At 41.0% G+C, this 25,188-nt stretch overlaps 1 protein-coding gene across 2 annotated transcripts in view; it reads left to right on the forward strand.

The window, feature by feature from the left end:
• LAMA4 (laminin subunit alpha 4) overlaps window positions 1-25,188 on the forward strand; it is a 143,647-nt gene that overhangs the window by 68,598 nt on the left and 49,861 nt on the right. For both annotated transcript variants that reach the window (XM_053904556.1, XM_053904557.1), the window contains exons 9-13: window positions 5,607-5,718; window positions 8,828-8,995; window positions 11,161-11,354; window positions 15,525-15,641; window positions 21,056-21,204. In XM_053904556.1, coding sequence (XP_053760531.1) covers window positions 5,607-5,718; window positions 8,828-8,995; window positions 11,161-11,354; window positions 15,525-15,641; window positions 21,056-21,204 — 740 coding nt within the window. The remainder of the gene's footprint in view (window positions 1-5,606; window positions 5,719-8,827; window positions 8,996-11,160; window positions 11,355-15,524; window positions 15,642-21,055; window positions 21,205-25,188) is intronic.

Here is a 25,188-nt window from a genome sequence, read left to right on the forward strand (position 1 = left end):
GGGCGCCTGGGTGGCTCAGTTGGTTAAGTGTCTGACTTCAGCGCAGGTCATGATCTCATAGTTCGTGAGTTCAAGCCCGACTTCGGGCTCTGTGCTGACACCTCAGAGCCTGGAGCCCGCTTCGAATTCTGTGTCTCCCTCTCTCTCTGCTCTTCCCCCACTCATGCTCTATCTCTCTCTCCTTCAAAAATAGATAAAAACATTAAAAAAAATTTTTTTTAAGTGATATCACAGTAGAAAAGGCTCCTGGGCACCAAGAAGAGACCACCAAAGCAAAAGGTTGATGAAAAAGCTACTGAAACTTTCAGGTATTTCCAAGAACTCTTATTGAAAATAAGGTCCTTCTAACTATGACAACAGTCCTGATGGTGTAAGAGACTGCTGAAAGATTTCCAAACGAATGCCCAGAGCTGGTCTTAATGACTTCTCAAGCATCCTTCAATCCTTTAGTCCAGAAAAGCCCATGATTGATTCTTAGAAGGATTTAAGAAAAGGTTGCCTTAGAAAGACTTCTACCAAATAAGTAACTAATATTTACCTTTAAAGAGAGCGAAGGATAGGGACGCCTGGGTGGCTCAGTCAGTTAAGCATTCGACTCTTGATTTCAGCTCAGGTGATGATCTCACTCACTCCTCATGGGTTTGAGCTTTGCATCAGACTCCACAGCTTGTGGCACAGAGCCTGCTTAGGATTCTTTCTCTGTCTCTGTCTCTGCCCCTCCCCTGTTCACGCTGTCTCTGCCTCTCTCAAAATAAATAAATAAACTTTAAAAGGAAATTAATTAATTAATTAACTAATTGAAGGATTTCACTGTGGGTTCATTCCCACAATGATTTTTTTTTTTTAATCACAGTAATGTTGCCTCTTGAACTTGAAAATACCTCCGTTTGCAAATTGTCACGTAAACCTCATGAGCCCCAAATCTCACAGTTTACATTAACCTAAGTTAACTGGTTTCGTCCTAGCCCTCTTTTGAAAAAGTCTACAGCCCTTTCCTACTCCCTTACTTCTGGGAATCCCCTAAAGGATGCCCAGGCATTTTGTATTCTCAAATAGTCGGTGCTCAAAACGACCTCCCTTCTACCACTGGCTTGTCATGTCTGTAAGAAAGTGCCAAAGACTAAGTCAAGATTCTACTTTCCCATGTTCCCCAGGCACCATGCTCGAAGTCTGAGTGGTGCCAGGCTACACGCAGGAGAAGAGGCGGGGGGCCCTCTCTCAGTTTCAGTGCTGCCCCCTGACAACGGGGCCTTGAAGTTGCAATGCAGAGCCCCAAGTCGCAGAGCCCAGTCTCCAAGGGCTGGCTCAGGAAGGTGCTGCACCACCCCTCTACTTCCCCATCTCCTCCATATCCTCCCTACTCCTTTGGCCACAACAAAAGCTCCCTCGCTTATCAAGTCATCGAAGAGATCTTTAGGGCTGGAAGGAAAGTAGGCCACCTCTATACATCAAAAGCACCTGGGCTCGTCTCTGATCCTGACAAAACGGTAGGGCAAAAAATAAAAATATGTTTCAATTCCAAAAGCATTACTTAACACCTGGTGTATAAGCTATTGTGCTAGTGCTATGGATACTGAAATGAACATGATAGTATAACATAAACCCTGCTCTCCAGGAGCTCACAGCCAGCAGGGAAAACAGGTATGTAAAACAAAGTAATCATAACATAGCGTTCAATAAGAGAGGCATGGTACAGGCTAAAGAGATAACTCTAAGGAAGAAATAATTAACTTGTTCACTGGGCATACGCTAGGGAACACTTCTTAGAGAAGATGAGCATTGACCTATGTGTTTAAAAAGTACTGGGAGTTTATCAAGTACTTCCTAAGCAGGAGAAAAGTACCAGGAAAGCAGGGAGCTGTGAAACAACATAGTGTGTTCTACAACTAGAAAAACTTTGGCCTTGGCCTACTGAAAGGCCAGCTGTAAGGCAAGGCACAGGAGACACTGCTGATGAAGTTCTCAGAGGCCAGGTCATGAGGAACCTTGCCCACCATGCTCAAGAACATGTAGGCTTCATCCTGTGGGCTTTGGAGAACATTGAAGTATTTACATAGGACAATGAACTGATCAGATTTGAAATTTCAGAAACATTCTTCTACAGTAGGGATGATGGATTGGCGAGTGAAGACGCTGAAGATATGGGCACCAGTAATCTGGAAAATTGCCACAGAGGTCTAGACTAGAGTGGTTGGCGGGGCACCTGAGTGGCTCAGTCGGTTAAGCATCGGACTCTTGATTTCAGCTCAGGTCATGATCTCATAGTCATGAGATCAAGCCCCACGTCAGGCTCTGCACTGGACTGGGCATGAAGCCTGCTTAAAATTCTCTCTCTCTCCCCCTTCCTCTGTCTTTCCACCCCCACCCCTCTTTCTCTTTCTTTGTCTCTCAAAAAAAGAGTGGTTGATTGCTACCTTGCCTTTATTTGAACAGAATTTGCAGTGGACAGGTATCAACCGAGACTGTGGTAGTATGGAACAGGAGGAGAGGCCAGAATGGCAAGCGGAATAAGAATGATTTGGTGACCAATTGGACATGAGGGAAGTTCTGGCTTGGAGAAATGACTATTCTAAAATTACAGAAGGGGGGCAGCTGGCTGACTTAGTACGTAAAGCATGCATGCAACTCTTGATCTCTACCCCCAAGATTACATAAAAATATGTAGAGATCTTTATGTAAAAATCAATCAATCAATCAATCAAAAAATTAAATTACAGAATAGATTACTAAGGACATTTCTCTGTGGATGCCCAGAGGGCAGTTAGAGAAAGATTTGAGTTTGTAGCTCAGAGGAACTCAAGTCTGGAAAGGTTTTTAGAAGCCGTTAATGTTCAGGAGGTAGGGAAACCCACAGAAGTAGATATCACTGTACAGGTTCTGAAATGGAGCATCGTTTCAGAACCATTTTATTCCCACTACTGTTTTGTCCAGCACTGTCCTTATTTATGCTTGTCTCCCAGAGTGATTCCCGGAAGTTCCGCTTTCACTTTCAAAAGTGTCACAGTTTAAACAATGAAGTCTATTCTCACCCTAGATATTATCATCTTCACTTAGTCTGGTTGATTTTTAAAATATCAGTCATCTAGGTACACTACCCTTCATATGCACCGTATTATCAAAAAGATCCTGTCACTTAAAAAATTTTTTTTAATGTTTATTTATTTTTGGGAGAGAGAGAGCCCAAGCAGGGGAGGGGTAAAGAGAGGGAGACAGAGGATCTGAAGCGGGCTCTGTGCTGATGGCACACAGCCCAAGGCAGGGTTTGAACTCACGAACTGTGAGATGATGACCTGAGCCAAAGTCAGACGCTTCACCAACTGAGCCATCCAGGTGCCCCTTTGCCACTTTTTATACCAAATATGTACAGGGAGAATTTGCTGTTGGGGTAAGTAAATGATTAATCTATTTGTAATGTAAACCATCAACTAGTTTATAGTTGTGAGTTAATTTTTTAATTTTGGCTTTTCTTAAAGCAAGGTACGCTGGTTTTACCATGTGCCCATACCGTTATTTTTATTTTTCATCCGTAAGCAAAGTTACAGAAAAACATAAATCTTTCCAATAAGGCATGACTTCTATTATAGCCAGGAAGTTTGCTGTGTAAAGTCACAGACATTGCTTAACCACTTATTTTCTTATATAGTGTTACTAAGCGCCCTCTAGTGTTTGTCAGAAAGAAATTTTCTTAGCAGTATTCACACCTTCCTCCCCCGCCCCCCCCAGCTGCCTTTCATTGTTTCACTTCAAAGTTTCCATATCAAGAAATAAGTTAAATGAACACAGTAATTACAATAGGCCTTTTTCTTTGAAGGATGAAACCAAAGTAAAAGATATAAGTGTTGTGTTTTGCAAATATAATTTGAACTGGATCAAAAATCAACTAGATTTTTTTAAAATTTCTAGATGTTTTCAAGGTTTGTGTCCATAGTTTTTAAAAGCAGGAAGCGTGACATCAAGAATAAGATTGATTTTATTTTCTGCATCATAATTTTTTAATGTTTATTTATGTTTGAGAGAGACAGAGAGACAGAGTGAGAGTGGGGGAGGGCAGAGAGAGAGGGAGACACAGAATCCGAAACAGGCTCCATGCTCTGAACTGTTAGCACAGGGCCCCAAGCAGGGCTTGAACCCATGATCTGTGAGATCATGGCCTGAGCTAAAATCGGGCGCTCAACCAGCTAAGCCCCCCAGGCGCCCCTGCTTCATATGATTTTTAAATGACTACAGATGTTGTGTTTCTGGAAAGCATTAGAATGAGGCAAGAAGAAGACAGGCATTGGAGGAAGGAATGCAATGACTCAGAATGCAGTGTCCATTCAGAAAGCCCACTGTTTCGGGAAGGGTCTGATGGTTGCACTACTGCTCTATAGGGGGCTTTACGTGGAAGGGATTCCGGACTTGCTTGAAAAAAAACCTCCAGGGCACACGTTTGCTATGACACCACTTCTGCATTTCTCTTCCTTGACTAAGGGCCACTTATGTGGGTTGGTTATGCCTAGAAAGCCAAAGCATTTCAGGTCAAATCATGGCACAACCCTCTGGCTAGAACACTGGGTGAGAGGAAAAAAGTTTGAAACGGGCCCTTCCCTGTCCCGGGGAACCTGTGCAGTGGGACAGACCACGCAGTCCACTCAGACACGATGGCACTTTGTAATAGAACTGAGCCGAAAGAGCACCAGATGAGGCCAATAGGCATCTGCCAAGTGTCAGATCAGAGAACTCCTTCCCCCCTTAAATATAACCCGTGAGTCAGTCTTCCTAATGCCAAAGGGATATACACAGTACACATCCCCAATTCTGTGCATACAGGCCAGTGTCCTGCCCTTAAACCATTTCTTAGATCAGCTTCTGTCCTGACACACACAGAAACATGCACATACACTTACACACCCACATGCGCTTTCAGAAGCCACATTTGAGTTCGAATTTCATTCGGGCACAACTACTACATGGGAGCTCTGAAACAGAAGCTCCCTGGTGGAGAGAATGGAGTCTGCTTCTCGGGGAAGAGTCTAATTCACTCTGAGCCAGATCTGCCTGAGTGGTTATTTGTACCCAAGTGGCATCAGTGTTGATGGGAATTTGGAATGCAGCACCGAAAACAGCATTGAGCCCAGTCAGCATAATCCTTTAAATCTCTGTGGTAAATCAGTGTCAGCTCTGGTGGGACCACCCAGGAGCCCCTAGACGCACGAAGCATTTCAAGGTCTGCCTACTTTCTCAACGATTTCCCCTTTGAAACTTTAAGCTCTTCTATCAGCACAATGTCAAATTGATCAGCAGACACGGGTAATTTCCTAGTCTGGAATCCTGAGATACAGTAAAAATTCAAAGAGTAAATTACATATGAAAGGTGATTGGTTTGGACCCAACTGTGACTGATGGCGTAGGAATACGGCTGATTTTATAGCATTCTGCAGTTCTAAAGCTGGTCATCACATCACATTCATGCATGATTTCTGGGACCATTTTATATGTTATAGAAGCTCCACATGCCAAGGAAATTTATGTTTATGGAATGCATTATGCCCACCCACTGCTATGTGCACATACACAACATTCCCTTCTCATAAATTTAAGCTGGTGTTTATGTGGATTATTTGTAGGAAAGTCAAGCCTCAAGAAGGGGCGAACTGGCTCAGAAGGAAAGCATGGATACCATCAACCACGCCACGCAGCTTGTGGAGCAAGCTCATGATATGAGGGACAAAATTAAAGGTAAATATATTCTCTTCTGGTGCAGCTTAATGTCGAGGAATCATTCGTGTTGTTAAACTACAACAAAAACAATGGCTACTGATAGTGCTTACTATGTGCCAGTAACTTGTTAGAGAGCTCTATATAAGGAAATATGTATGGATTTATAGTGTATGCATATGGTATTCATACTATAGTATATAGTATATTTATAGTGTGTGTGTGTGTGTGTGTATATATATATATACACACACACACACATATATATATATACACACACACACACACACACACCCACATATATAGTCATCCAGTTTGTTCGCTAGGATTTCTGAGTACTATCCCTACTTACTATCTGTTAGCTGTCAAGAATAAATGTATAGAATCATTCCCTTTCCAGGCATTTCACCAAAGTGGAATGCCAGAATACCTTTCCACCACAAGAAACGGAATGCTATGGAGTCTTGAGTAGGAGTCATGTTTTTCTCAACTATCTGCAGCAAAAAACATCACCTTTACAGTGGCAGGAAATTGTACTCATCCAAACTGTCCTAAACTGTCTCGATGATCCCATTTCCCAAGGACCAGGGAGGCAACATGCTCTGATCCCCAGAAGAGAAGTCTGGAGGGGACGTGTGACATTTCTTCGGCCTAAAACGCAGTGGCAGATTTTACCTTCCCTCTTAGAGGATTACTTATTTGTGCTAACTTCTGATAAGTGAAGGCAGTATTTTGAAAACCATCTTAATAGCCCATTGAAAGCCAGCCTTCAATTTATCAACAGAAAACAGGCGCTCTCACTTGTTCTAAAATATAGAGACTTTCCTTGGGTTACAGTCTGCTAAGATACAGTATTTCTGTGCCTCCATATCTTTTATCCTATGTATTAAGAGCTAGATGACAACACCAAGCGCAGTGGCAGAAAAGGAACCCACAGTGAGAGGGTCATATCTTTACCCTGAGGTATAGGGAACATACTCCAGGCAAAGGGATGAATGGAGCCAAGATTAGACATTTGCTGTATTTCCTACAATACATAATAAAAATGAATGGCATGCATTTCAAACAGCCCTCACTCCCATCCTCACTGACTCATGCTTTTGCACCTACCAATAAAATATTTTTTTGCTATAACATTTTAGAGCTACTATTGATTTTTTTCAAAAAGTCGGATTGAGCCTGGATTAGCTGACCTCATCTAATTAAGAAATAAATGCCCCTCTAGGCAGCAAGTAAAGCCAGCATTCTAGTAAGCCATTCAGAGAAAATAATTCACATTTGCTGTTATAAAATTTTTATTCTAACGTGTTTCATTTGGAAGGAATCTAAGCCCTCTATTTGACCCTGTGAGCATAAGAAAAGATGAAAAAAATACAAAAGTGTAAATGGGAAACAATAACTGCCATCAGTTTACCTTTTAAAAATAATGTATGAAGGGGCACCTGGGTGGCTCAGTCGGTTGAGCGTCCAGCTTTGGCTCAGGTCACGATCTCGCGGTCTGTGAGTTCGAGCCCCGCATGGGGCTCTGTGCTGACAGCTCAGAGCCTGGAGCCTGCTTCAGATTCTGTGTCTCCCTCTCTCTCTGCCCTTCCCTGTTCATGCTCTCTCTCTCTCTCTCTCTCTCAAAAATAAATAAACATTAAAAATTTTTTAAAATAATGTATGAATAGTCTCCAAAGACCAAGGCAAAAAATGTCATTGTCCGCATTTCCTTTTTCTAATCTATTCCAGACGTGGCTAAAATAAAACAGGCCAGAATTGTAAATGTAATATTTGGATCAAAATGCCAAACGAGTCAGCACTGGAAGTGTTAGATCTGAGGGAGGGGAAAAAAAAAATCTATGTTTAGTTTATTTCCAGAGTTAATATTATAGATTTCACTTGAAAAGTAAATGTTTAATCCCTTCATAAGTTTCGTTTCTAGCATATCTTGGTTTTCCCTGTAACTTTCTCAGTAATATTTATAGTGTTAAAAAACCCCTTACCCCATTTATCTCCTTTCCTTTGGAATTCAGGAATGCGACACAGTATCAATAGCGTGTCATTCCTTATTCCCAACGGTCTGTAAAAACATTACTGGTGACCTTCAAGCTATTATCCATAGAAAATAGAAGCCCGTATCTGGTATGATTTATGTGACACCAGTGTTTGTTTACGCGTCTTGTCTGGCCAGCCGCATACATCACAGTAAACCACAGACACACAATTTCACTTATGCCAGGAAGATAAAATGCTTCCTCCCAGACCTGTCATGCGGACAAGGTGGCAATTACATAACTTTCATCTGATCATATGTAGTAGGAAGAGAAAATCAGAGAACAACTCAGCACTGCTGGGATTTAGACAACTTATCTAATCTCTCTGAGCGTCAGCAGTCTCTTCGGTTCTAAAATTCTCCATCCGACATCTTACTTATGTATGGAAGTGGAGTGAAAATGACATGGAATCAAAATGGCCCAATCTCGAAAAACAGTCATACTACAGAAGGCAAATAGCTATTGCAAAAATAGATAGATAGATGATAGATTAACTATTAATATATATTAATAAACAAAAACTCACATCACACTAAAACAAACCTCTACTTTATATCTGGTCTGTAGAATAATCTGAAAGACCCATTTGAACAACTATCAATATGCTTTTATTTTGATTTAGAGCTTTGGTCAGATCTTTGGCTGAAATATAATTAATACCTCTAACACATCCTACATATGACAGGAGATACCTCAGATAATTTTCTCCAACTTATATATTTTATTCAAAAGGTTGATCAAAGACCCCAGGTTTGTGTGCCTTACATAGTAACGTTCAGGAATTACCATGGAAACCAGATACAGCTGCAGTCAGGAAAGGCTTTGTATTAATCTCATTCCCATTCTGAAGACACCAAATGGGGGGAGGCAGAATCGTTTCCTCAAGTTTTACTTCTCCTTGGAATATATGGCGAATTCCAATGCTGCCACCAGTGTTTGCAGCATGAACATCAGAACAGTCTTTGAATGATACCCTCTTTCCATTTCGGGATCAGCCCTGCCCTTTGCCCTCCCTCCATGTTTTCAGTGGCATCACTGTAAAATGCCCAGACACCCCACCCTGCTTTCTTTTCTCACTGTGTCCTTCCTTTCAGAGATCAGCAACAAGATGCTCTATTATGGGGAGGAACAGGAACTTAGCTCTGAGGAAATCTCTGAGAAGATGGTGTTGGCCCAGAAGATGCTTGAGGAGATCAGACGCCGTCAACCATTCCTCATGCAGCGGGAGCTAGTGGACGAGGAGGCAGATGAAGCCCAGGAACGTAGGTGTATTCAACTCCTGGCACACAGCACATGTTTGCTTCCTTTGTGGGTCCAAGAGAGGACATTGAGCCGCAAGGGAACATTTAGAACTTGTACATGGCCTCAGGGAATCATTTAGGACAACTTAACTAAATGACCAAGAGTTTTAGACTCAAGCCCAACCTCGAGGTTTTGAAAAACAGTTGAGATCTCACACAGAATATAGACCTTTAACTCCTGAGAAGAAGAAATAGGGACTTAACAGTTGGTGGAAACACATAAAACAGGGGAAGAAAAGCTAAGGGGAACCCGTTTTCAGAACAACAATAAAAGGAATCTTATTGAGAAGGCAGTAAAGCTACAAGCCCAGCAACACTCACATTCTGAAGTCTGGTGAATGACTTTTAGGCTTTCAGCCTCCGAGTTTTCACATTTCCTTTAATGATGAATGTAGGCAACTTACAACAGTAGCATTAGCGAACCTATGACTTGGTTACTCTATCAGTTATCAATGACTAACAACTCATCCCAAACATATTCTTTTAAAACAATAACCATTTATTTGTTCATGACTTCATAGGCTTCCAGTATGAGCTTAATTCAACCTGGACAGCTCATCTCTGCACCATGTAGCATGAGCTGGGCTCACTCATATGTCCTGGCCCTTAGGGGCGGATGGCTGGGCCTCCCCCCCTTATAGTGTCTTACCCTCAAGGAGACCAGCCCAGCCTCACTCATTTAGCAGGAGCCTTCCAGGAAGGCAAGAGTGGAACTCAAAGATGTCATATCTATCCTACTGGCCCAGACCAGCCCAGACTAAGGGTGTGAGGAAATAGACTCCACTCTCGATGGGAAGAGTTGCAAAGAATTTGTGTCCATTTTAATCTACACAATCAACAAGGGAAGCCGTGGATTTGGGTATCAGATACTAGCTATTGTTCTTATCTCACAACATTAAGTTTAGCAGTAATTCAAAATAGAAGAGGCATATGTGTTCTTATAGTACCAATTTGTTTTTTAATATATTGGTCTTCTTTTTAAGTCTGTGTATTTTACTTTATTCATTTTTAAATACATTATAAGAGGGGGTCTGAAGCTTTCACTAGATTGCAAAGAGTCCCATGGCACAAAAAAGGGTTAAGAACACCTGCACTGGGTTATTTTCCTATGATCAATACTAGCAACTTCTGCTGCAAATTATTATGAATATTTGAGAAAAGGAACATTCTTCATGTAAAGGCATATTACCATAGCAAATGTATTAAGTCTTAAACAGTAAGAACTCAAGACGAACCTCGAGCCCCATTTCTGAGTCAGGGTGAAGGCAGCACTCAGGAAAGGCTGGAGATCTAATGTCATAGACGGATGCTTCCACATTTCTTGCCTGTTTGGGAATTTTAACGAGTCTGCCCTGGGGAAATGAAACCAACCACATCCCCCACTTAGCCACCTTCCAACCTCGTGGATGCGTTTTTAACCACTCTTTACTCAGCTATGAACTTGAATCTTGTTCTCACACAGATGAAAGAAAATACAAGACCTCCAAGAGACAGACTGATACTCCCTGGAGGGAAAATAGCATTAAGGCACATAGTCAATGCATGCTACCTTGATCAGAGAATTAAGACATATACAGAATTTAAGACTATATCCTTGTCATTCAGCCTTCATACCACAAAGTCAACGGTAACTCTTCATTACCAAAGTAATGGTTTAGGTTTGACCTAAAGAAGCTAACTAAAAGCACTTGCCTGGAGAGAATACAGAAAATGAGCGGCTGTGAACATCACTTGTCAGTAACAGACAAGATAATTTGGGTTATTTTTAATAGTAAAACTATAGTCATTCAAACCCTTTTATATGGTAAAATTACTAATAACCTGGGTAATAATAAACACAGTATAATAACAACACAGTTTCCACATAAATCATCATCTCGATGGGAAAACGAACCAAACTCTTTTTTTTTTTTTTTGGCTGACTGCCATCCAGGGGCTCTCAATCCTACAAAATAGGATTTCTTTCTTCCAGTATAGGACATGGGGCTAGTTTTGCAAACAAGAGCTTCAGTCTCTATTGCTAAGGAAGGCATGGCCTGACAAGTTTGCGTCTTTGCTGAATGCTGGATGGAATGAGAGGAGACAGGAGAAGCCCAGACTGAGTTTCTGTGTCCATGTCTTGCCAGTGCTGAACCAAGCTGAGAACTGGCAGCGGCTGTACAATGATACTCGCTCCCTGTTTCCTGTCGTGCTGGAGCAGCTGGATGACCACAATGCTAAGTTGTCAGACCTCCAGGAATCACTTGACCAGGCTCTTGACCGCGTCAGGGACGCCGAAGACATGAACAGAGCCACAGCAGCCAGGCAGCGGGACCTCGAGGTACGGTGGACGTTCCACCCGTAAATGCATTTCAGACACATATGACACAAAGTTACAACAAGGAGGGACGGTTGGCTCGCGATTTTTGTAAAATTTTGGTACATTCAGATATTCATAGTTTTAAAAGATTTGTCCATGTTTTGCCGCTTTAACTTGCTAATGTAAGCGTGTGCACCTAAAATCAAGTTGAAATCATTCTAATTGTTTCGCTTTCGCACCAGTAAGAATGCAGTTGTTCTTGGTGCCTGTGTCAATGTGTATGGCTACGTTGTTCTTGCAAGTGAGTAACCAATGTGCTAGTCCTATGTTTGCCTGTTTTTCCTTTTTTAAACTGAGAGCACTAGAACATCAAAGCAACTCAGAAACATGTGCCTAGGAGAGTATGTATAATTTCTGGAAAGGTGAGATAAGCAAATTGCACAGCCTGGCTGGTCGGTATGCACACAGATACAGAATCTAATTCAAGCCAAAGGTCATGCAGATACAAAGAGGTGAGAGAAATTCCCAGACGTAGCCACAGCTTGCAAAGGCCAGGATCCCTATGGGGGGCAGGATTTGTGCATGCCCACCTTAGGGGCTTAGATCTGGTGGTGGTCACGGCTGTTGCAAGCAATGCAGGCACTCACAGCCACCACGATCGAGAGGGGCCATCCTCTGATAGGGAGATGTGTGTATCTTTGGACATACTTATACAGATGAGAGTAAAATAACAATGTCAAAAAATAGGAAGCAACTGTGAGCAAATTCATTAATTCAGTTGTGTTTATTTTTATTGTCTTCGAAACCAACTTAACTGAGGCTCTCCGCCCTGATTTTCAGTCATCACCATCTCTCAGTAAGTCACTGAACATTTTCCTAAATAAAAGTGAATTTCCCTTGGGGCATCTCTGGCTGGCTCAGTCAGAAGAGCATGTGACTCTTGATCTTGGGGTCATGAGTTCGAGCCCCACATTGGGTGTAGAGATTACTTAATAAATAAAAACTGAAAAAAACAAGTTAATTACACTTGTCACCACCATTTTCTAACAGGAGAAATCCCTGAGTCAATATCTTTTAGAACAATAATGGTCAAGATAGCAACCAAAATAGCCTCTCCCTTTCTCCCTTCCATTCTTTCTCCCTTCCCACCCACCCTCCCCACCCATACTGATCAGCCACCTCCATTACAGTTCTGGGGATCACCACTTGCTCTTGTTAAAACCCTTCATTTTCTCCTCTTGACCCATAGCAGTGCCTTTGATGCTTCAGCTTGTAAACCACTGAGTGATCATAAAATGAGTTTGGAGGGTTGTAACCAGCTCTTTTTTAAAAGTTGAAGTATAGTTGAATAACAACTATAACAAATAACAAATAACAAGCATTTTTTTAAAAAGACAAAAAAAAAAGGAGAATGGATGGAATAGAATGGAATGGAATGGAATGGAAAGAACAGAATAGAAAATATCAAAGCACCTCATGTATAGGAAAGTCTGGTTCCATCACATTTCTGCTTTAGTGTTGCAACAAAAAATTCATTTTTTACTGTGGGTTATGGTTAAGAACATTTGAGACACTGTCCTATAGGACAGTCTATGGTCCTTCACATGCCATGAGGAACCATCTCTGATCGACCCTTGCCAGCCTCCTTGGCCTTGCCTTTTGTTGTGTCCCTGCCTGACGTGTTCAGTGCAGGCAATATCACACTCCCAGTAATCCCATCTGCCTGGAATGGATTTCTTTTCCCTTTCTCTTTTGCCTGGATAGCCCCAGGCACCTCCTCCAGGAGGCCTACTCCCTATCCCCAAGTTACAGGTGCTTTCTTCAACAATCCCAAAACAAACCTTGTGACATTCCCGTTTCTGTACTGCGATCAGCCGTTAACGGATCTGTCTTCCCTACTAAACTTAAGCATTGCAATTTCACATTTCACTGTCAGACCTACAGCACATCTTAGAAAAGAATCACACCAAATTTCTGATGTTTTTACAAAACCAAAAATAACCACACAGTTTAATTGTTTTGATATGTACAAACAGTAGCCGCACAACTAGGAATAATAAAAATCTTCATCAGATGAATGTAAGATTCTATATTTTAAAAAGCACAATTAACTTAACCAAAGCTCTGCACCCCCCCACAACTCTTTCTATCATTTTTTAAGAATCAGGATTTTTTTTTATTCTTTGCATATGTGAAATGGATATTGAACATGCCTAATAGTGCTAATTGTGTATCATTTTCATAATTATTAGTTTTCAAAACTCTCTTTTGTTCAAATTGACCTTCTTTCTGTGGGAGCATCTTTGTTTCAAAGCTAAGTTTATTCATTTCTGTCTAAGGCTGTATATGATGAGTACAGTATATGATAAGTGATAAACCCCTTAACTTGAAACATCATTTTCCAACTACTGCAAATGAACCTGTCACTCAGTGCTGTTACCACAAGGCTTTAAAGTTTGGCTGTGACTTCGGGATGTTACCTGCGCTCCCTTAAGGGGACCAGATACAAGATCTTCCGACAGGGGTCATGTCTCAGAAGGAAAACCTCTCTGAACGAGCTAAATAATACCAACCTTTTCCACCTCCTTTCCTTACCTACCTTAATACCCTTATTTTATTTTTTCTTTTTCCTTTTTTTTTTTGCATTAATTTTTTTAATTTAATTATCAAATTGGCTTCCATACAACACCCAGTGCTCATCCCAACAAGTGCCCTCCTCAATGCCCATCACACATTTCCCCTCTCCCCCCAAGTCCCTCCCCATCCACCTTCAGTTTGTTCTCTGTGTTTAAAAGTCTCTTGTGGCTTGCCTCCCTCCCTCTCTGTTTGTATTTTCCCCCTCCCTTCCCCCATGGTCTTCTGTTAAGTCTCTCAAGATCCACATATGAGTGAAAACATATGTTATCTGTCCTTCTCTGACTGACTTATTTCACTCAGCATATTTCATTTCCAGTTCCATCCACGTTGCTGCAAATGGCACGATTTCATTGCCAAGTAGATAATACTCTTATGTTAAGATACTGCTTTTGTATAGAGCTGTGGGACTCCCGCTGCTTGTGGAGACAAGAATAATTAACCCCAGATAGTCACACTGTATTAAGCTTGGTGGATTTCAAGGGGAAATTGATTTTGGAAGGTTCTTGCATTAAGATGTTCAAATGGCGTTCTTTTCTGTCCTTGGACCTATATCTTCCCCTGTTGCAACGTGTTTGGAGAAGATGCTTCCATCTTCCTTCCCTAAATTAGAAAAGACTGCAGGGAACACGAAAGACACTGAGATGAATCTAGGAAGTGTGTCCTTCTATATCTGGGCTTCTGTAATTATTCCCATGATATCTTAGATCATACCATAAGTCATATATTTCAACCTCCATTCAAATTACCACTTCTAAAGTAACTTTGACTCATTTTTTACTCAGATTGTAAAATGAGTCTTTTACTTTTCCCTCTTAAAGTATCATTCTGTGTTGCTTTCAAACTCCAAACTCATTTGAGGCTATCTAATATTTCTTCAAAATCACAACATGCCTGTTTCTAGAATCCAACAGCAAAGGTAGAAATGAAAGCATTCATCAAAAAATAGATTAACACTTGGGCCATTTTCCCTCCTCAAAAAGTCTGAGCATCTAACATTACGAGCTCAGAGTGCCAGGAAGCTAGATCACAATTTCATGCTTTCATAGTAGGGCCATTTAAAAAAATCTTTTTAAGGACTTTAAGAATGTTTTGTATATGCTTTATTACTATCCAAATGAGCTATCCGTGCCTGGCCCAAAGTCAACACATAAAATGCCTTTCTGAATTAATTCATTTTTCCACTTAGTGCGAATATAGAGCTTCTGTGCACTCCCGCATCCAGTGTCCCGCTTTTTACATTTATGGAGAAAAAGTCAAAGGCTCTCTCTGAAGTGGTCACTCCCCTTGAGATGATGGTGTTTTGAGCAATAATCATACCTAAGTGCTTCAAAGCTCCCAAAGTGCTTACATTTGTTACCTCCATATTATAAATGAAAAAACGGAGCATGATATGGGTAGAATTCCCCAAAGTTACACAGCAATTAAGTCTTGGGGCCGTGAGAGGAACCTAGATTTGTCTGAGCACAAAGACAGGAGGTGACATTGACCATTCTGCCTGATGCTTTCTCTACAGTGACCTTCTCTTCTGCTGTATCTTACGCTTCCTTCCCACAGAAACAACACGAGAGAGTGAGGGAACAGATGGAAGGGGTGAATGCTTCTCTGAAGACGTCTTTGGATTCTCTGACAACACCCCGTCTGACCCTTTCAGAACTTGATGATATAATAAAGGTAGGGATGCATGTGGCCTGTAGGTTTGGATTTATAACAGATCGGAACAGCGGCTCATTGTCACAGAACAACAGTGGAATCCAATTCAAATCTGTCAAGTTAACTGGAGTTACAGAAGTAGGATCAGGAGACTGAAGTTTTCAGTTTCCCTCATTGCATGGTGGCACTACCCACATATGACTGTTTAAATTTAAACGACTAAAAATGAAAGAAATTAGAATGGAATTCCTCCGTTGAATTAGCCCTATTTCAAGTGCTCAATAGTGCCCTGCGTGGCTCCTAGCTACTGAAAGGAGATCATTTTAAAGTCATCTGATCACCATCTCATTCTTCTTCGACTGTTTCAGCGCCAAGCTCCCTGTCTTCCTCTCCATCCCTACTCCCATCACTATCCTTGGTGACACCAAATTCGAGATGGATGAGCCCACCAGCTCTCAGACCTCCGGCCCCCATAACTTCTCCTGCCCAACAAGCTTTTCCTCCAGCCCACCCTGCTTATCCCTCCTATAGCCTAATGCTACATCACAATACCTACCTCATTCACCTCAATTCATCTCATCACATAGACGTTTTACCATCTCACATCATCACAAGAAGGGTGAGTACAGTACAATAAGACATTTTTAGAGAGAGACCACATTCTTACAATTTTTATTAGAGTATATTGTGATAATTGTTCTATTTTATTATTACTCATTATTATTACACTCTTACTGAACCTAACTGATAAACTAAACTTTATCATAGGCTTATACACATAGGAAAAACATAGTATATACAGGGTTTGGTATCATTCACAGATTTAGGTACCCACTGAGGATCTTGGAATATATTCTCTGTAGAGAAGGGGGGGACTACTGTATAATCATTATTTGCAAACAGCCTTAACTTCTTTATCCACCTCTTCCCTTACTGTACGCACATGAGAATTCTATCCCCATAGCCCAGTAAACCCAAGTATCCCCAGCACCATGGCCATACCAGAGAAGCCAACATAGTGAAAAATTCACCTTCCCTTCTATCAGTCTGGCTGGTGAATTTGCTTCATGCTTCACTGAAAAACAGGAACAAAGAGAAGAGAATTTCCCTCATCTTTCTCCCCAGTTCTACCAGCCCACCTGCATTTCTATGCACACATCTACCTTCCTTCTTACTATAATTAGTGAAGTATCCCTTCTCCTGTTGAAGTCTCATCTCCTCACCTGTGCTCTGAATCCCATCCTTCCCCACCTCAAGAACGGGGCCGCAGGTTTCCCCCTGAAAGTATGCCCTCTCTCTTCTCTTTGGTCCCATTCTTACTCTCTACTGAACCATTGCTGCCAACATGGAAACATGTGTAAGTATCTCCTATCCTTTAAAAGAAGAAAGCCCTTGCCTGCATGCCTCTAATCTCTGTCCCATTCATTACTCTACTCTGCTCAACTTCACAGCAAAACACCTCGAGAGTCATTTATAGCTGACATATCCAACTTCCAGCCATCTGCTGCCTTCCGTACACAACCCACTCCAAATGGGATTTCACGCCCCTCCGCCGAGACTGTTCTTGTCCACGTCATCAGTGAACTCAACATAACCAAAACCACGGTTACTTCTCCCTCCTCAGCATTCTTAGCCTCCTTGCTGACTAACCTTTTCTCCTTATTTAAACACTCAGAGTTTTCCTCCTGGCTCCTCCAGTACCCTCCCCCCTCACCTGGTCCTCCTCCTACCTCATTGGAGAGTTTTTTCCAGCCTCCTCTGCTAGATTCACCTCTGCACATCCTCTGTGTAGTACATATTTTAGGCTCTGCAGACCACGTATAACCACACTCCCTTTTATTCTGTGCGTTTTTTTTTAATTTTTTGTTTTTATTTTTTACAACTCTTCCAAAATTTAGATAATGTCCTTAGCTAGGAGCTGTGTAGAAACAGGCCTCAAGCTGTACGTGGCCCTGAGCTGTTGGTCCATCCCTGCTCTTGATAATGAATGGCTCCATTCTCAGTCCTGGGCCCTCTTTGGTACTTACCCTTTCTCCCTAGCTGATTGCATTGAATCCCATGGCTTTAAAGAACAATTATATGCATGACCCCACAATTTATACCTCCAGCTTTCATACTTCCACTGAGTTCCAGACTCATATCCAAATGCTTACTTAAAGTTTTCCAGTAAGAACTCAGGGATTTTATCTACCACTTAGATGTGTAATAGTCATATCAAACTTAACACATTCTGAATAAAACCTGCTTCTTCCCCACCTCAGTAACCGGCACAACCCCATCTGCTCAAATCAAAACTCCAGAGTCATTGTTGATTTCTCCTCTCTCCTCCTTCCCGTTTCGATAAGACCCATTGACCCTATCTCCAAAAGGAGTCCTGGTTTCTGACCACTCCCTTCGCTGCTTCTACTCTGCGGTCCAGGCTACCTGCTCTCCAGCATGAACTGCCAAAGGAGCCTCCTACCCATTCATTTACCTCCACTCTTGCCCCTCAAGACTCAGTCTCCATTCAGTAGCAGAACAATCCCTTAAAAATATTATTTCTCCCACACAAAAACCTCCAGTGAAACTTAGAGTAAGAAACAAGGTCATTTTACCATGGTTCCTAAGTGACCTGACTCTGACCCATCACTCTACCTCAATCCACATATCTCTTCCCCACTCACTACCTTCCAGTCCACTCCTCTCTGTCACCCTCCAACTCTGCTCTATTTTTCAAACACACCACACTTTTCCTCACCTCAGGACCTTTGCACCTGCTGTCTCCAGATCTTCAAATGGCTAGCGTCCTTGTGACATTCAATGCAAATGGTGTTTTTACCTTCAATCACTCTCCAACCCATCCCACTCATACTATTTTATTCAAAATACTTTTTACTCTCTGAAATTAACTTGTTCAATTATTTGACCATTTATCTATAATCTATATATTCCCACTAGGTTGTAAATTCCCTGAAAGCAGAGACTATATTCATAGTTATGCATTCTATCTCCTAAAAGAGTGCCTGGCACACAGTGGGCATATGCTGAATATTTATTTAATTAATTAATAAGTAAAGGTGGAATGTCTATGGTATTCTTTCTGCTTATACAACTAAATATAATTTTCTTCAAAGTTGTTTCCCAGATGATCTACCAAATAGCTAGAGACTTAATACTGTCTCCACAGAAATAAACCCTTTGTGCTAAGAACTATGCTACATTCTGAGAATACAAAAATAAATTAGACACAAATCTTGCCTTCCACAATTATGTAGTCTGGTGGGTGGAATAATCATGCAAATTATTATAGTAGTGTGATACATGAACAGTAGAAATATATAACAACACTGAACTCATCCTGGAGAAATTAAGGATAGCTTCATAAAGGAAGTGATATTTCAGCTGAAACTGGAAGGATTCATAGAACTTTTCCAGGTGGGTCAGACAAAAAAGAAAGCAAAGTTATCCTGGATAGAGAAAATATTATATGCAAAGGTACAGCGGCCAGAAAAAAATCAGGGAGCATTAAAGCATCGGTTACTGAAGGTTTGACCATGGTACATAATGGCGTGGGGACGGGTGAGAAATGATGAGATTGGAAAGAGGAGGGATCAGTTGATGAAGCCACCTGAGTAATCAAATGTGTTCCTGCAGAGCAATTGGCTGATTTTGAGAGGGAAAATAACATGAGCAGATTTGCTTAATAGAAAGATGGCCATTCCTGTCGGATGGTGCAGAGTGGGTTAGAAGACTTGAAAGACTAGGCTGGCAGAGCTAAGTTAGATTATTCATAGAGGAAAGGTCTGAGTCAAGCCTGAGCAACACCAGCTTTTGAAGTCTCCTTCCTGGACAGTGAAAAAGGAGACCCAGGAGAGAACAGTGTCACAGAAGCTAAGGAAAGAGAGAGTTTTGGGGGAACGACAATGACTAACACCGTCACAAACCAGAAATAAATCCAGTACATAAAGCAGGAAAGTGTCGAATGGATCTGGCAACAGGGTGTCTGACACTGGGGACCTTGGCAAGAACCATTTCTGTGGAATGCACTCAATCAACAAAGAAAAGAAGCTGGAGGGGAAGCTAGAGTCAAGGAATAGGTTTTGTTTGTTTGTTTTTAATGGGAGAGGTTAACTGGGCATGTTTATACATGAGAGGAGCCACTAGTTAGGGAGCAAGAAGAAGAGAAAACAGGGCAGCATGCCTTATACAGAAAAGGAACACTTTTCCTCTTAAAATATGAGAAAGATGTACATGAAAATGTAGCTATAATAGGGTTTTCTTTGAGGGGAAGGGACTGAAGGATGGTGGCAAAGAGTTGTTTGTGATTCTTCTTTGTTGGTATTGGAGTCTCTGAGGAGAATAGTACCCTCTATCAGCGCCCAAGTTCTAAACGAGTTGAAAAATAAATAAAATTGTAAATACGAAACCCAAGAACATCACCTTCATTTCTGATGCAGCTAAGATGAGGACATGGCTTTAGGTCTCTTAGCCAAGTGGCGTGGCTAATACTCAATCCCAGAATTAGGCAGAACTGCCCGCTCAGACAGGCAACATTGCAGGAAGGTTCACGTGGGGGTTCTGCCCAGAACAACTTTCATTATGGACAAACACAGGAAAACTCAGGCTTGCTACCAAGAGGCAGAGCGTAGAGTTGAACAGAGACTACACAGTTATTCCCCCCAAAATTTACCAATCAAATAAACCAGTCCCTTTCTTAGGAGCAGAATTAGGAAAGGGGTGGAGAAGTCTGAGGTTTCAGTGACTGAGCTCCCTTCATAGGGAGGAAACATCAGGAGTACAGAAAAAAAAAAAAAATTCCCTTCTACAGTTAGTTGATGTCTTCTAAATAAAAAAGAAAATAAAGTAATCTGCTTAGAATCAGTTGGAGATGGAAAAAGGAAAAGGTCATGGCTTAAGAATGGTGACAATGACGAGAATCACTATTTGAGTGACTGGGAAAAATGAATGATGCTCATTAGATTTAGTAACATAGATATCATTAGTTTAATTTCTGTTTTTTTGGAGCAGTGAAGTAAAAACCAGACTGGAGTGGGTTAAAGAGTGAGTTAAAAAGTGATAAAATAGAGACAGCTAACATAAACACTTTTTTGACGATATTTTACTATACGGTGAATAGAAAAGTAAGGTAATAACATTGGGGAAATCTATGGGTAATGGAGGGGTTTTTTGGTTTATCTTCATTTTGTTTTGTTTTCAGGTGGGAGAAGGCAGAGCATGTCTGAAAGTGGGGGAAGCAATCCATAGAGAAAGAGTTAAAGATGCAAGAGAAAAAGATAAAAGTCTACTTGAAGTATTTTAGACTCGTATAGACCCGGCCTGAAATTTACTAAACCTCATGATAAGGAGGAATAGAGATTATCTTTTGGTGCTCCAAGGGAAAAAGATTTTAAGTCCTTCTATGTTCAACAATTTACTTTTTAAAACATTTTCTTTAGAATGCATCAGGGATTTATGCAGAAATAGATGGAGCCAAAAATGAACTACAAGGAAAGCTCTCCAACCTAAGTAACCTTAGTCATGATTTAGTCCAAGAAGCCGTCGACCATGCCCAGAACCTTCAACAAGAAGCTGATGAATTGAGCAGGTAATATCCTGTTTTTAGAAATGCAAATAACTACATAGAGTGAATAACTCATTTTTATTCAATTCCACATGTCAGAATTACTGGGATACAGATTAGCAAATTGGGCTTGGGGTTGTGTTTGTTTGTTCATTTGAAGGTTTGTTAGTTGGTCGGTCTAAGAGCCAGCCAATCATTGTTTATTGCAATTGCTTTAGGGAGAGTTTTTTATTAAAAAAAAAAAATCTGTCAGATTAGAGGCCTGTGTTGTGAGGGGTGGTTCTGCTCCACAGTTATTAATAGGGGAACTAAGGCATTTTTATTAGGGACATAACTGCTGCACAAAATATTATCAAGTCCCTTCACAAGGTCCCAATTAGATCCCTCTACAAGGTCTAATTCTGCCACCATCACATATTTATTTCACAGACAGCATTAGCTTTCACACCCAAGGGTCTTAAGTAAAGCTGGTTAGAAGTTGGCAATACAGCTGACTTCTGGTATATACTCTGGACATTCTACAGTGCCCAGCAGGAACTGTTTGATTTCAACACCTGATTAAGAGAAAATCAATTACCAATTTTCCTCACAGTATCTAGAAGAGAGTCCCACACCCTTTGGGCACTCAATTAGTGTTAATTGAAATGTACTGAAAGTCTGGAATTGAATTCATGACCTTGAAATGATAGGTAAATAATGAGATAATTATAGAGAAAGACTACAAATCTGGCAATTAGAAATAAGGATCAGTAAAGGTCATGGATAAATTAAGAACCAATTTAACTCTTGTTCAAAACTTAAACTACCTTTTTATTCCTGATTGTCAAAATTTTCAAATATCCCTCCAAATCTTCTGAGAATTGAAGGAAAGAGAGGAGAGAGAGAGAGAGAGAGAGAGAGAGAGAGGGAGAAATAGATGTTATGCAAAATCTTCATGTACAAAATGGCATTGTATCCACCTTAGCATCATGCTTCCAGTAAATGTGATTTTGATCAAGCCAATAAAATGGAGCTTGGATAAAATATTATTTGGATAATGTGCTGTATTGGAATAACATTGTTTTCGAGATTCCCTCCTATGGCTGTCTTCATTTTTCTTTTTTCTTTTTTTTAATTTTTAATGTTTATTTATTTTTGAGAGAGAGAGAGAGAGCACAAGCAGGGAAGGGGCAGAGAGAGAGGGAGACACAGAATACAAAGCAGACTCCAGGCTCTGAGCTATCAGCACAGAGCCCAATGCAGGGCTTGAACTCACAAACTGTGAGATCATGTCCCGAGCCGAAGTCGGACACTTAACGACTGAGCCACCCAGCGCTCCTGTCTTCATTTTCCTTTTACCCTTTATTTCAGTGACTATGTCCTATTAATAGGGTTCCAACACATACTTTCACTAAATGCCACCCTGAAACAGTGTTCTAGGATGATTCTAAGTAAGTTACCCATGCTTTACATGAAAACCTGATCAGAAATATCAATCACCCTGAAATCACTTTTGCATTTAAGATATTTCAGACTGAATATATTCAGTGAAACATCCAAATTTCTAGATGTCCTCCCCTCAAAATGTGAATATTCTTCATCATCTATCTGGTGACCCAATAATTTGCTTCTTGTGCCTCAAACAGAAATAAACATAATTCATCAAGAAATTTCCATTTCAAAAGCACATTTTTATTTTGTGTATTGATGCAGTACCTGTTTTGTGCCTAGTAATGAAAACAGAGTATTAAAGACTTTGTTTCTTTTTTTTTTTTAAGTTTATTTATTTATTTTGAAAGAGAGACAGAGAGAGCAAGCGGGGGAGGGGCAGAGAGAGAGAGAGGGAGAGAGAGAATCCCAAGCTGTGCTGACAGCACAGAGCCCAATGCAGGGCTTGAGCCCATGAATCATAAGATCATGACCTGAGCAGAAATCAAGAGTCAGACACTTGGGGCCCCTGCGTGGCTCAGTTGGTTAAGCGTCCACCTTCGGCTCAGGTCATGATCTCACAGTTTGTGAGTTCAAATCCCGCATCAGGCTCTGTGCTGACAGCTCAGAGCCTGGAGCCTGCTTCAGATTCTGTGTCTGTCCATCTCTCGGCCCCTCCCCTGCTCATGCTCTGTGTCTCTCTGTCTCTCAATAACAAATAAATGTTAAAAAAATTAAAAAAAAAAAAAAAGAGTCAGACACTTAACCGACTGAGCCACCCACGCACCTCTAAAGGCTTTGTTTCAAGCTCTTTCTTATATCTTAATATTCTAGCCAGCACAATTTAAAAATATTAATGAATACTTGTAGCATTTTATTCTTTCTATCCCTTTTTTTTTAAACTTGCTGATTTTACTCTCTGTGCCATTTCTAAGAACAAGGGCTTATGGGTAGGAAAAAGTGCCAAGTATTTGGATTAGAACTACCTCCGCAGAGCAGAGTTGCATTATGACTTTCATGGGCCCTAGGTACTTTTGCCTCTGTGGGCCCCTTCCTCCATAAAAATATTTAAAATTATATGTCATGATAACATTGTTATAAAAACTAATGTAATCATTTTAGTATCCTCATTGTTCTTCTGATTTAAAAAAAATTAAAGTGAACATATCTTTGTGGGGCTCTATGATGCCTAATGGATAAGTCAGCCCTCCTGGAGAGGAAAGAATGATGACGACCTTGGACAAAAGAGAGGAAAGTAGCCAAAGCAATACAGAAAAAGTCACTCGGAGCCCAAAACAGCGCACAGCTTAATAGGTCAGGACAGTTGGAAGTGGTGAGCCAGTGTGGGATCTGCAATGTCACATACTGGGTCACAGAGAATCTTCCGGAAGTTACTGATGAATAAAATGATACTAGCCATGAACTAAGCCATGAACTGAGAAAATGTGGCACTGGTGGATTTAAAACTGAATAAAATTGAGGGGCGCCTGGGTGGCTCAAATCAGTTAAGCATCCAACTCTTCATTTCAGTTCAAGCCAGGATCTCAGTTTCATGAGTTCAAGCCCCACATCAGGCTCTGCACTGTCAGCACAGAGCTTGCTTGGGATTCTCTCTCTCTCCTTCTCTCTCTGCCCCTCCTCCACTCGTGCTGTCTCTCTGTCTCTCAAATAAACAAATAAAATCAAAAACTTAAAGTTCTTTTTAAAAATAAATAAATAAAACGGAATAAAATAGAGACACAGGATTCAGGATGAGCTGCAGAAGTAAAGCGGTGCTTATATTATGGAGGAAAAAGTGTCAATAAAGTGAATTATTCTATGAATATATTTAGAATTTGAAATTCCAGTTCAAGAAATAGTTCCGGTATAATAATAAACCCTGATGTTTGTTGGATGACAGGCATGGTAGCAAGCATTTCACATATTTTATCCCTGTTGTACCTCACATCAATCCTCTGCGACATGAAGCGTTATCAGCCACTATGTGAGAGCGCCCTCTGCATGATGGGTACCCAAGAAATATTAGATGAACCTGAAGGAGTCCAGAAAGGGGTAAAGGCAGAAAACATGGTGTATGGGGCAAGGGAGGAAATGGGCATGAGTAGGGCTTTGCACTTCAGAGAAGCAGCTGGGCCGTAGGAGTGAGACAAGTCGTAACAACCTGTATCCTGGTTCCTTCTATAAAAAGGGAATAACAATGTCTACTTCATGGGTGTGATAAGAATTAAAGACGTACTATATAGAACAAGTCCAGCCCAGTATCTGCATATAGATGCTCAGTATGTGTCATTCCCCTTCTTAAGGGAAAATATGATGTTTTATAAAGTGAACAAAAGGTTAGGTAAATAGAGTGCAACTAAGACCTAACACCACGCTGTGGCTATGCACCCTCTCTGAGAGCCTTGGTTTCTTCTATGGGTAGAAAGTAACAACGCTGATTTGGGTAAGTAGGTGAGGGAGGACTGTGGGTTCATTCCTCTGCCTGACTGCCACAATATAAACAAGCCGTTGCTTGAAGAGGTGCAGAGGGCTGATTTAAATCATCATTCTTTTTTCCTGTGGCCACTGCCAGGCAAACAGCTTCCATGAAGCCAAAATGGG

The sequence above is a fragment of the Panthera pardus genome, unplaced genomic scaffold (genome assembly GCF_024362965.1).
Source record: "Panthera pardus isolate Hobbes unplaced genomic scaffold, ASM2436296v1 HiC_scaffold_17, whole genome shotgun sequence".
Classification (NCBI taxonomy): domain Eukaryota; kingdom Metazoa; phylum Chordata; class Mammalia; order Carnivora; family Felidae; genus Panthera; species Panthera pardus.